This window comes from Neofelis nebulosa, chromosome 4 (genome assembly GCF_028018385.1).
Source record: "Neofelis nebulosa isolate mNeoNeb1 chromosome 4, mNeoNeb1.pri, whole genome shotgun sequence".
Lineage (NCBI taxonomy): Eukaryota > Metazoa > Chordata > Mammalia > Carnivora > Felidae > Neofelis > Neofelis nebulosa.
Window position 1 is genome coordinate 14,535,346 of NC_080785.1, and position 12,390 is coordinate 14,547,735.

Here is a 12,390-nt window from a genome sequence, read left to right on the forward strand (position 1 = left end):
CATATTTAAAAAGTAAAAAAAAAAAAAAAAAGTGAAACATTAATAATATACTTATTTAACCTAGTATATCTAAAATACCATTTCAAGATATAATCATATAAAATTGTTATAAGATACTTTATACTCTCTTAGTACTAAGTCTTCAAAATCTGGTGTGTATTTCATACGTAGAGATCATCTCAAATTCAGATTAGCCACATCTCCAGTACCCAGTACCCGGATAGTGGCTATCTGTTCTTTGTTGGTCTCGGCCTGTGATTAGTGCCAAGGTGAGCCACCACAGACCTTTCCTTGTTCAGAGCCACGTGGTAGCTGGACCAGCCCTGTGGTTCTTAGGATTACAAGACCATTATGATTGCCTCAGCAACAACCATCAGGGGACTTCGAAAAAAGGATGTTTATTTCTCACAGGTGTTGGAGGGTCCGGGGCATGCACAGGGGCCACACAGTGAGGTGACTTTTGTCTTGAAATTCATCTATGAACCCATTTAATTGCAATTCAGAAGTGAGTTTTTATCCAGTATTTTAGAAAGGAAACTGTAGGCATCTCCCGCATTCTAGGAGGGTGGTCAAAGCAATCTAACTAGGATAAAGTGAGATCCAATTCTGTCTCCGTCACATGGCACTTGACCATTCGGCAAAACAGTGTTTGTTGATGGTCTTTATGTCAAAGGCTTTGCCCCCCAAGCTAAAGACCTGAGATGTGAATGTCAGCAGCATTCTGGTTTATCACTGCAGGGTTTTTTCCATCCTCCCTTGCCAGAGCTGCTGTAAACTGCCCTGGAATGTTCTAAACATCCTCTCCCTCTCTTGATATGCCTCCTTTCTTCTTTCCTTCACTACCCTCTTCTTTGAGTGAGAAGCAGAATTCAGTAGAAAGCCGTTGAAGGGTTGGGGAGACAGAAAATGGAAGGCTGCAAAAGAGCAGACTGTGTCCTCCTACCCCTGTGCCTTAAGCCCTAGGCGGAATCCAAAGAAACAGTGGTGTCCTCTTCCTCAGAGTCCGCAGTTCTGGCCTCAGGTGTGAATCAAGGCAACGGTGCTCCCCATCCAGGGGGCGGGGTTAGGGCCAGAGGCAAGTCTGTGCTTTGGTCTGAGATGCTCTGGGCCGACAACAGGATATCCGGCCAACTTTGGTTTCTGACATCAGGCGACCGGTGGGTGCAGCTGGCCTCGAGGGCATATTCAGCACATGCAGGTCTTCTCCTTTGGCCCCTGGGCCATAAGAACCGGCCTGGAACCCATGGCCAGGTTGTTCAGGGGGCTCTCACCAAGCAAGTGCAGGCTGTTGCGGGCAATCAGCTCCCTGGCCATCAGCACGAAGACCTCGTCTATGTTCTTAGACTCCTTAGCAGATGTTTCCAGAACAGCAAGGAGGCCGTGTTTCTCAGCCAGCGTGCAGGCATCTTCAAACAGGACATGCCGTTTTTCCCACATGTCACACTTGTTCCCTGGGGATGAGAGAGATAAACAAATATTCCACTGAGGAACTGAATCTGTTTGTGTGTGTGCGGGCGCGCGCGCGTCTTAATGAACCTTAAGAGAAACATTTAGGGGCGCCTGGGTGGCGCAGTCGGTTAAGCGTCCGACTTCAGCCAGGTCACGATCTCGCGGTCCGTGAGTTCGAGCCCCGCGTCGGGCTCTGGGCTGATGGCTCGGAGCCTGGAGCCTGTTTCCAATTCTGTGTCTCCCTCTCTCTCTGCCCCTCCCCCGTTCATGCTCTGTCTCTCTCTGTCCCAAAAATAAATAAAAAACGTTGAAAAAAAAAATTTAAAAAAAAAAAAAGAGAAACATTTAGTTCGGCAATATGCACGCGTGCATACATTCATAGACAGCAATTGTGGGCAGATTTACTGAAAATGAAACCATCAATGTATGGAAAGAGCCACTGTCTTCATTCGCTGTCAAGATCTTCAGGAGCTGTGAGAAAGGGGCTGGAGGGTTGTGTTTATTGGCAGGGACAGATGAAGGCTGTGTGCTCTAGGGAGGGACTGTCTTTCCTTCAAAGTCTAAACAAGGTAAAGACTGTGCCAGAGGGAGTCCTCAGCCTTCTCTCTTCTTCCTCCAAATCTTTTTTCCTTTTTTTTTTTTTTAATATTTATTTATTTTTGAGACAAGGAGAGACAGCATGAACAGGGGAGGGTCAGAGAGACAGGGAGACACAGAATCTGAAACAGGCTTCAGGCTCTGAGCTGTCAACACAGAGCCTGACGCGGGGCTCAAACTCACGGACCACGAGATCGTGACCTGAGCCGAAGTCGGATGCTTAACTGAGCCACCCAGGCGCCCTCCTTTTTTTTTTTTTTTTTTTTTTTAATGTTTATTTATTTTTGAGAGAGAGAGAGAGTTGGGGGGGGGGGGCGGAAGGGGGAACAGAGGACCTGAAGCTCACTCTGCACTGACAGCAGCAATCCCAATGCAGGGCTCAAACTCACAAACCATAAGATCGTGAGCCGAGCCGAAGTCAGACACTTAACCCACTGAGTCACCCAGGTGCCCCAAATCTTGGTTCTCTTTCCGCTCTCTTTTCCAGACCACAAAGTGTCGGGTGCTGTTGGATGGCCCTGGTTTAGCTGAGGAGACTGTGAATTAGGATTTGCTGGATTGAAGGTGTGGAATGAACAATGCGGGATTTAGCTATAACTTACATACAACAAGATGCGGACTTGAACTGTGCAGTTCATGAGTTTTGACAAACGTATATGCTCTGTAAGCACCCTTCCTCTCAGGATGTGGAACATTCCCTATTACCCCAGAGAGTTCAGCAAGGGGTTTTGCAAGCATGGCCCGGGACTGCTCATAGAAGGAAGAGTGACCCATCTCTTTGGCTTCTCTACTTCAGCCCCTATATCCATCCAGTCATTGGACTTTGATTTCTCTGAGGCAGGAATCACAAGGTAAAATTGTCTTCCTAAAGGATTTGTTCTAACAGACACAAGGATTTCTTACAAAGCTGCCGTAATTAAGACAGGCTAGATTAATGTTTTTCAACCTGTTTTTTTCCCATAAAGGAGCCCTTTTAGACCCTTTCTTCTCGTAATTACCCCTCCCCACCATGAAAGCCTTTACACCTTTAATTGTTTTTTTTAATGTTTATTCATTTTTGAGAGAGAGAGACAGAGAGAGAGAGAGAGACTGAGAGCACAAGCGGGGAAGGGCAGAGAGAGAGGGAGACACAGAATCCGAAGCAGGCACCAGGCTCTGAGCTGTCAGCACAGAGCCGGACGCGGGACTGGAACTCACGAACCATGAGATCATGACCTGGGCCAAAGTCAGGCACTTAAGCTACCCGGGAGCCCCTAAAACTTTTAATTTTGAAACAATTATAGGCTCACAGATTGGTTTGTTTTTAATTTTTTTAATGTTTATTTATTTTTGAGAGAGAGCCAGGATGTGAGCAAGGGAGGGTCAGAGAAAGAGGGAGACACAGTATCTGAAGCAGGCTCCAGGCTCTGAGCTGTCAGCACAGAGAGTGATGGGGGGCCTGAACTCATGAACTGCTAGATCATGACCTGAGCCAAAGTCTGAGGCTTAAGTGACTGAGCCACTCAGGTGCCCCTGGTTTGTTTGTTTCTTTCTTTCTTTCTTTCTTTTTTAATGTTTACTTATTTTGAGAGAGAGAATGCAGGGGAGGGGCAGAGAGAGAGGGAGACAGAGAATCCCAAGCAGGCTCCATGCTGTGAGCCCGGGGCCCAAGTTGGGGCTCAGTCTCACAAACGGTGAGATCGCAATGTAAGTGTAGAGCTCCAGAGTCTGATGTTAACTGACTGAGCCACCCACGTGCACTTAGACTTGCAGGCTGTTGAAGGAGGTCCTTCAGGGAGGTCCAGCGTACCTCTCACCCAGTTTCCCCATGGGTAACCTCTTGCGTAACTGTAGCACAACCTCAAAATCAGGAAGTTAACATTGGTGCAACCCACAGAGCTTACTCAGATTTCACCAGTTATATGGTACCCTCCTTTGTGCACGTGCATGTATAATTACAGGCAATTTCACCACATATATCCACCACCGCAGCCAAGATAACAGAGTGGTTCCATCACACAAAGTGCTCCTTCATGCCACCACTTTATAACCTCCCATCACAGCTAACCCCCAACCCCTGGTAACCACTGATCTGTTTTTCATCTCCACAATTTTGTTATTTCAGGACTATTATATAGACGACATCATACAGGATATCACCTTTATTTTTAAAACAAAATATTTTTTTGATGTTTTTATTTATTTTTGAGACAGAGAGAAGCATGAGCAGGGGAGGGGCAGAGAGAGAGGGAGACACAGAATCTGAAACAGGCTCCAGGCTCTGAGTTGTTGGCACAGAGCCTGATGCGGGGCTCGAACTCACGAGCTGTGAGATCATGACCTGAGCTGAAGTCGGACGCCCAACCGACTGAGCCACCCAGGTGCCCCAGGATATCACCTTTAGAGATTGCCTTTTTTTCACTCAGCATAATTCCCTTGAGTTCCATCCCAGGATGTATTGGTAATTTATCCCTTTTACTGCAGAGTGACAGTTCACGGTATAAATGGACCAGAGTTTAACCATCCACCCATTTGAAGAAATGGAGTAGATTCTAGTTTTTGGTTAATTATGAATAGAGCTGTTACGAACATTTGTATATAGATCCCATGAAAATTTAGTACCACAGATACATGGTACATCTAGCCCTTTGGAGGGCCACAAGCCACTGTAATGTCTAAGGCACTTTGCCCCACAAGAGCATGCATGAAATAGATCAATAGAGTGGAATAAAAAGCTCAAAAACAAGGGTGCACTGATATATGCACCCTTTACAGAAAGATGGTATCAGAGCAGTGGGAAAGGCTGCCTTTTTTAGTAAATAGCACTGGGGCAATTGGATCTGTACATGAAAAATTACAAATTTGTGGTCCATACCAACAAATAGATCAACATCAGTTCTGATGTTGGTTAGATCTAATGATGTTACATTAGATCTAAATGTAAAAGCCACAATAAGTTGAAAGAGAAAGAGAAGAAGGAAGAAAGGAAGGAAGGCAGACAGACAACTTATTTCAAAAGACAGAATATCTTGATGACTTTGATTACGGGATTTCCTAAATAGGATAAAAGGAAACAATCATTAAGGAAAAGATTGATGGATTGAAATATATTGAAATTAAGAATGTCTAGGGGCACCTGGGTGGCCTAGTCAGTTAAGGGTCTGACTCTTGATCTCAGCTCACCTCTTTTTTTTTTTTTTTTTTAACATTTACTCATTTTTGAGAGAGAGAGAGACAGACATAGAACATGATTGGAGGAGGGGCAGAGAGAGAGGGAGATAGAGAATCCGAAGCAGGCTTCAGGTTCTGAGCTTTCGGCACAGCAGGGCTTGAACCCATGAACCGTAAGATCATGACCCGAGCCGAAGTTGGACACTTAACCAACTGAGCCACCCAAGCACCTGCTAGTGAGGTTTAAGGTCAGGGCACAGCTCTGCTTCTAGAAGAAAGATACGAGAGCCCCTTGGTGGCTCTCACCAAGGGATGTTGTAGGAGTGGCCATTCCTAAGCTGGGAGTCTGGTCTGCCCCTTGTATCCCTGTTAATTCTGATGGAGGTTTGTTGCTAGGATTTGTTAGGATCTTAGCAGCTGTTAGGAGTTATTCCTGGGTGCAGTCAGTCACGTGCATCTGAGTGGCTTCCTTGGGGATCTGGAGCCATCTGCTATTATGAACCTCAGACTATAGAGTATTTTCTGTGTGGTCTACACACGTTCGCATCAAATCGGTATGAAGGGTATGGCTTCTCTAGAAGCCGGGGCCCCATCCCAGGTCTCCAGAATGAGACACTCTAGGGTGGGGGCCTTGGAATCTGTATTATTAGCAAATTCACATCCCATCCCGCCAACCTCATTCACCCCATTCTCGGGTGAATCTGATGGGAATTTCCAGGCCAAACACTCTGAGGTCCTTCCACCGCCGGCAGTCTTATGATTTCATGTGCCATTCCCATCAGAAACACCCAAAAAGCTGAGCATCAGGAGAGGGGGCCAGGAACGAAAAGCTAAATGCTTTGAAAACAGCATACCAATCAGCATAATGACCAAGTTCGCCGCGCCATATTTTTCTATCTCGTGGATCCAGTGAGGAACAGACTCAAAGGTGGAGCGTCGGGTGAGGTCGTAGGCGATGATGGCCGCGTGGGCGCTGCGGTAGTAGCTTTGCGTGATGGTCCGGAAGCGCTCCTGGCCTGCTGTGTCCCACACTTGCATCTGGAGGAGGGCAGAGAAGGGGGTCCACGTCAGGAGTTCTCATGCTTTATGGGAACTTGTTCACCTGAGCTGTCTGAACAAGGGAGTTTTCTGGGTCTCACTTCGAGATATTCAAATTCGGTAGGTCTGGGGCCTAGGAATCCGTGTTTCCGTTCACTCCCAGAGCATTTTGGATGGGCTTTCGGGTTTGGGAGTCACCATCTACGGGACGCTCAGTCGGAGAGGTGGATCCAATATTTTGGGTTTCGTGTCCTTGACCTTTTTACCTCCGTTCTCCCTTCCTCTAGATTTTGGAGTTTATCTTTTGAAACTGCTCGGTGATATCATTCAAGGTGATGGCACTGGCTGAACTGGTCTGATTTTATTTATTTTTTAAAAAGTTTATTTTAAGAGAGAGTGAGCAGGGGAGAGGCAGAGAGAGAAGAAGAGAGAGAATCCCAAGGAGGCTCTGTGCTCTCAAACTCATGAACCTGAGCCGAAATCAAGAGCTGGACACTTAACTGAGCCATCCAGGCACACCAGACTGTTCTGATTTTAAAGGACCACTCAGCTGTTGACATTTAAGACTATCCTTATAATAATACCTTTGCAATTATCATCCCAAGCAGGGGCACCCATTGGGTACACCCTCCCAGTGTCTGGGTGTACCTGTTTGTTCACTCACACTATTTAGAAAATATATTATTTAATTAATTTTTTTTTTCATTAAGTAAGCTCTACACCCAATGTGGGGCTTGAACTCATGACCCTGAGATCAAGCGTCACGTGCTTTACTGACTGAGCCAGCCAGGCACCCCTATAAAATGTTTTTTTTTTGTTTTTTTTTTTAACGTTTATTTATCCTTGAGACAGAGAGAGACAGAGCATGAACAGGGGAGGGGCAGAGAGAGAGGGAGACACAGAATCGGAAACAGGCTCCAGGCTCTGAGCAGTCAGCACAGAGCCTGACGCGGGGCTCGAACTCACGGACCACGAGATGGTGACCTGAGCCGAAGTCGGAAGCTTAACCGACCGAGCCACCCAGGCGCCCCTAAAATGTTTTTTTTTAAAGAAAGTTTGCAAACATACCCCAAACTAGAGAGAATAAAACAAAGAACCTTCATATAGCCATCATCCACACTCAGTAATTAGCAAGATCTCACCATTCTTGCTCCATCTAGCTCCTTCTGTTGATTTCTTTGTGGTATTCTTTTAATGTGAATCCCAGACTTCATGTCATTTCATTTGTGTCAAAAGTGGACATTTTCGGGGTGCCTGGGTGGTTCAGTTGGTTAAGCGTCTGACTCTTGATTTCAGCTCAGGTCATGATGTCACGTTTCATGAGCTTGGGCCCTGCGTAGGGCTCTGTGCTAACAGCATGGAACCTGCTTGGGATTCTCTGTCTCCCTCTCCCTCCACCCCTCCCTCCCCCCTCATTTGCTCTCCCTTTCTTTCTCTCTCTCTCTCTCTCTGTCACACACTCACACTCACACACACACACACACACACACACACACACACACACACAAATAATTAAACATTTTAAAAAGTGGACATTTTCTTATGCGAGCATAATGCCACAATCGCTGCAGGTCAACTTTTCAATAACCCTTTGGTATTATCTGATACCTGACCACATTACAATTTTCCCGATTGTCTCCAAAATGTCTTTTTACTGTTTTTGTTTAATCAAGATCCCAAACAAGATCATGCTTTACATTGTCACCAACACTCTCTGATCTTTTCTAATCAAATGGGCAAAAGGTAGTATCTCACTGTTATTCTAATTTTCACTTTTTAAATTATGAGTAAGGAATTTCCAAGCTGGTTATTATTATTTTTATTTTATTTTATTTTTTTTAATTTATTATTCTTTTTTTTAACGTTTATTTATTTTTGAGACAGAGAGAGACACAGCATGAACGGGGGAGGGGCAGAGAGAGAGGGAGACACAGAATCGGAAGCAAGCTCCAGGCTCCGAGCCATCAGCCCAGGGCCCGACGCGGGGCTCGAACTCGCGGACTGCGAGATCGTGACCTGAGCCGAAGTTGGATGCTTAACCGACTGAGCCACCCAGGCGCCCCCAAGCTAGTTATTATTGAATTTATGAAATGGCATTTGTGTCCAGTCTGTGGATTGCCTACTTTTTATATTTAGTTGTCGGTCTTTTTCTTAGATATTTATTGGGACTCTGTTTTCACATGAAGGAAATTAGCCCTTTGTCAGTCCCATATTTGTAAATATTTCTTTCCAGTTTGTTATGCATCTCTTGTTTACGGTATTTTTGTGGATGTAGAAATTTGGCCTTTATTTTTACTATTTAAAAAAAAATGTTTTAGGGGCGCCTGGGTGGCTCAGTCGGTTAAGCGGCCGACTTCGGCTCTGGTCATGATCTCGCCCTCCGGGAGTTCGAGCCCCACGTCGGGCTCTGTGCTGACAGCTCAGAGCCTGGAGCCTGTTTCAGATTCTGTGTCTCCCTCTCTCTGACCCTCCCCCGTTCATGCTTTGTCTCTCTCTGTCTCAAAAATAAATAAACGTTAAAAAAAAAATTAAAAAAAAAAAAGAGTCTGTTTCTAAAAAAAAAAAAATGTTTTATTTTAGAGAGAGAGTGTGGGGAGGGGCAAAAGGAGAGAGAGAGAGAATCTTTTTTTTTTTTAATTAAAAAAAATTTTTTTTTTTTAACGTTTATTTATTTTTGAGACAGAGAGAGACAGAGCATGAATGGGGAGGGTCAGAGAGAGGGAGACACAGAATTGAAACAGGCTCCGGGCTCTGAGCTGTCAGCACAGGGGCCCGATGCAGGGCTCAAACTCACGGACCGCAAGATCGTGACCTGAGACGAAGTCGGCGCTCAACCGACTGAGCCACCCAGGCGCCCCGAGAGAGAGAATCTTAAACTGACTCCACACTCAGCAATTTGACCTTTATATCATTACATAGAGATGTATAAATTTGTCCTTTGGATATTTCTGATTAAGCAGTCTTTTCCTTCATGAGTTCTGGGTTCTTGTCTTAAAGGGTTGATTTCCAGGGCGCTTGGGTGGCTCAGTCGTTTGAGGGTCAGAGTCTTGGTTTCGGCTCACGTCATGATCCCAGGGGCATGGGATCGAGCCCTGCATTGGGCTCTATGCTCAGTGTGGAGCCTGCTTATGATGATCTCTCTTTCCTTCTGCCCCTCTCCCCTGCTCATACGTGCTCTCTCTCTCTAAGGAAAAAAAAGGTTGATTTCCCCATTCCACAATAATAAATATTCCGATGTGGTTTTTTTCTGGTACTCTTACGATTTCATGTTTTATATTTAAGTCTTTCATTCCTCAGGCATGTGTTTCAGTGTTAGGAACTCTAGCCAAAAGAGGTGGCGGCAACCCCATGCCCTTCTGACCTTCACTTTCTTGCCATCGATCTCAAGGGAGCGCACAGTGAAATCCACCCCAATCGTGTTCTGCTGCGTCTCCGTGTAGACCCCAGATTTGAAATGCTGCACCACGCACGTCTTCCCCACATTGGAATCCCCAATGAGGATAATCTTGAACAAATAGTCAAAATTCTCATCTGCTGCCCTGGACGAGCTGGAGAATTGCATGGCTGTTGCCACCTAGAACGGACCTAGGAAGAAAAGTAGGGATTCAGTCTCTCTTTAGTGAGCTAGGCACTGTTCTGTCAGGAGCCGGGGACTGGGGATGCAGGATGGCACAAGAGAAAGGGAGGTTCTTGCTTTCGTGGCACTAGCATTCTTGTGGGAGAAGGACATTAGTTGCTGGTCAGGTACAAGGGAGCTATCCCCACAAGCCCACACCTGCCCTCGGTGGGTTGACATTACTTTAGAATGTAGAGATTTGACTGCCATTGTCTGTTGGGCCCAGCACATAAGCAACACTCTCAGCTGACAGGATTGACTGAAACCTTAGTCACTGAGGCGAAGTGCCTCACACTCCGTCAAGTGCCCAGGGCAGGACGATGGCAGAGGAGCTGCCTACGGGAGTGCTCTACCTGCCACTCGTCAGCTGGAGGACATGCCTGGACGTCATCCTATCTCCACTTTGCATGGGGAGCAAAACTCCCAGCTATGGGAGACTCAACGTCCAGGCAACCAGCAACAAGGGCAGACAAGATCTGACAGGAAGTCAGTTTGGGGAAGAGTGACATGGCCTTTTCTTCTGGTTTCCTTGACCAGGAAATTAAGACTTTGGGACTGTCTCAAAATGAGAAGTATGCAGGGCACCTGGCTGGCGCAGTTGGTAGAGCCTGCAACTCTTGATCTCAGGGTCGTGAGTTCAAGCCCTGTGTTGGAGTAAGAGATTATTTAATAAATAAACTTAAAAAAAAAAACAAAACCCAAATGAAAACTATGGTTTTCAAGTGTTTAGAGCAGATTTTACCATAGACTGGAAAAAATAAAGTTTCTAATGACAGTGGCTCCCTAAGTAATTGATTATGGCAGAACTATCTGGAGGAGATAATTAAAAATATATATTCCTGGAGCCCATCCCAGATCTGCTAAATATAGTTGAACACCTGCACACATGTGTGCGCACACGCGCGCGCACACACGCACACACACACACACACACACACACACACACACACACAGGCAAACACTCCCCAGGTGATTCTGATGACCGTCTGGTTTGGGAAGTGCTGATCAACACAATCCCTCCCCTGAAACTTGATTCCCACTTCAGCATTTCTGCTTCAGTATCCACCTCTGCTTTCATATCTTTGATCCCCAGGAACGCACTGCTTCCTGAAAAAGCCCATTTGGCATGCCCAGCTCTAACTTACATGGGGTTGAATTCTATCTCTCTGGAGTTTCCATCTGTTGACCCTCGTGCCGTGCCCGGACTTGGCAGATTCCTATTCCACATGACAGCCCGTCAGATATTTGAAGCAGCAAGCACATCCCCTCAAGGCAAATATCCCTGGGCCTTTCAACTGTGCTTCACATGGTGCTGTGTTGGGTCTCCTCCTCCTCCAACGTGTCGTAAAAATACACGAAACCTGATATCATTTGGCGATTAGATTTGACTGGCTTCAGACTGTTCCTGCCTTATAGCACCCTTCTCCATTTCTTCCCGTTTTAGTTTCGGGTTTTCTCTAAAGTCCGAAAAGGACAAGTCTGTATCATCACAGAAACTGAAAAGCACACAGATTCATCACCTGCCTGTGAAAACCCTGAGCTTTAAATGGATGAAGAAGGATCCCATACCTCTCTTGGACACCTCTGAAGTCGCCTATGGCTAAATGATCCAGCAGACAAAAGCCACGATGAAACCACTTTCTTTGTTCCTTCTGGCTTTTCAAATGAGGCCGTTCTACTTCCGGTGTCCTATCCCTGTCACTTGAGCTGGAATCTTGCTTCCACGGCCCCCTTGCCCAAGTGAGTCCTCAGGGTTTCCACAGAAGCCCTCTTCACCTAAGCCTGCGGCGCGGCAAGGAGGAATGAGCGGCGCCCCCCGCCCCCGCGGGTGCCCTTCATCCCGCATCCTGTAACCCTCGCCTTCCTGGTCCACCTGTTGCTTACCTGGCTCGCTCTCTCACCTCTGCTAGCGGGTAACGTTCACTTCTTCTCCGAGCTTTCCTTTTCGGTCCTCCTGCCTCGCTGGCCTGGTGGGAGCTGTGGTTCCGTCCCCAGGTGTCCGCTTTGGCGACCGGAGAAAGTGAAAGGAGAGCGCAGACCCTCCCACCGCACCTGAGCGCGGCCGCTCGCGCGCGCCGTTGGGTACAAAGCGCAAAGGCAAAGGCGAGGCGCCGGCCAGCACACCCCGCGCCAAGTCAGCCTTCCCGGCCAACCCCCGTCACCCAGTCACCTAGCCAAGCCAAACGGGAAGGACGAGCCGGTTCACTCAGCCACTACCTGTTCAGCCGCCCGTCCCTTCTTTCCACTCCCCTTCTCTTTTGCAGCCCTCGTCCCCCACTTTCCCTTGGGTCCCTTGTTTTGCCGGGGGCGGGGGGGGCGGGGGGGGCGGGGGGCGGCCGGGGGAGAGAACGGCAATGTCAAGGAGAATACAGACCTGGATCTTGAGTCATCTGATTGTTTTGTGGACTTGAATAACTTTCTGAGGAGCAATGGAGAGAAAGAAGGTGGTCCATGGGGCGCCTGGGTGGCGCAGTCGGTTAAGCGTCCGACTTCAGCCAGGTCACAATCTCGCGGTCCGTGAGTTCGAGCCCCGCGTCAGG

The 12,390-nt window shown here is 47.1% G+C and overlaps 1 protein-coding gene across 8 annotated transcripts; it reads right to left on the reverse strand.

The window, feature by feature from the left end:
• Positions 1–382: 382 nt before the first annotated feature.
• Positions 383–11,983, reverse strand: RAB19 (RAB19, member RAS oncogene family). 8 transcript variants are annotated; one of them, XM_058724094.1, is made up of 7 exons: positions 11,735–11,983; positions 11,420–11,632; positions 10,996–11,067; positions 10,436–10,494; positions 9,596–9,819; positions 6,051–6,234; positions 383–1,451 (listed from the first exon to the last, which is right to left on the reverse strand). In XM_058724094.1, exons 5-7 carry the CDS (start codon positions 9,794–9,796, stop codon positions 1,186–1,188), a joined length of 651 nt encoding a protein of 216 aa, XP_058580077.1. In that variant the 5' UTR covers positions 9,797–9,819; positions 10,436–10,494; positions 10,996–11,067; positions 11,420–11,632; positions 11,735–11,983; the 3' UTR covers positions 383–1,185. The 8 variants fall into 8 exon arrangements, with proteins under 8 accessions (XP_058580077.1, XP_058580076.1, XP_058580078.1 ...); XM_058724093.1 differs by having other exon boundaries at positions 10,996–11,211; XM_058724095.1 differs by lacking the exon at positions 10,436–10,494.
• Between the last annotated feature and the right edge of the window lie 407 nt (positions 11,984–12,390).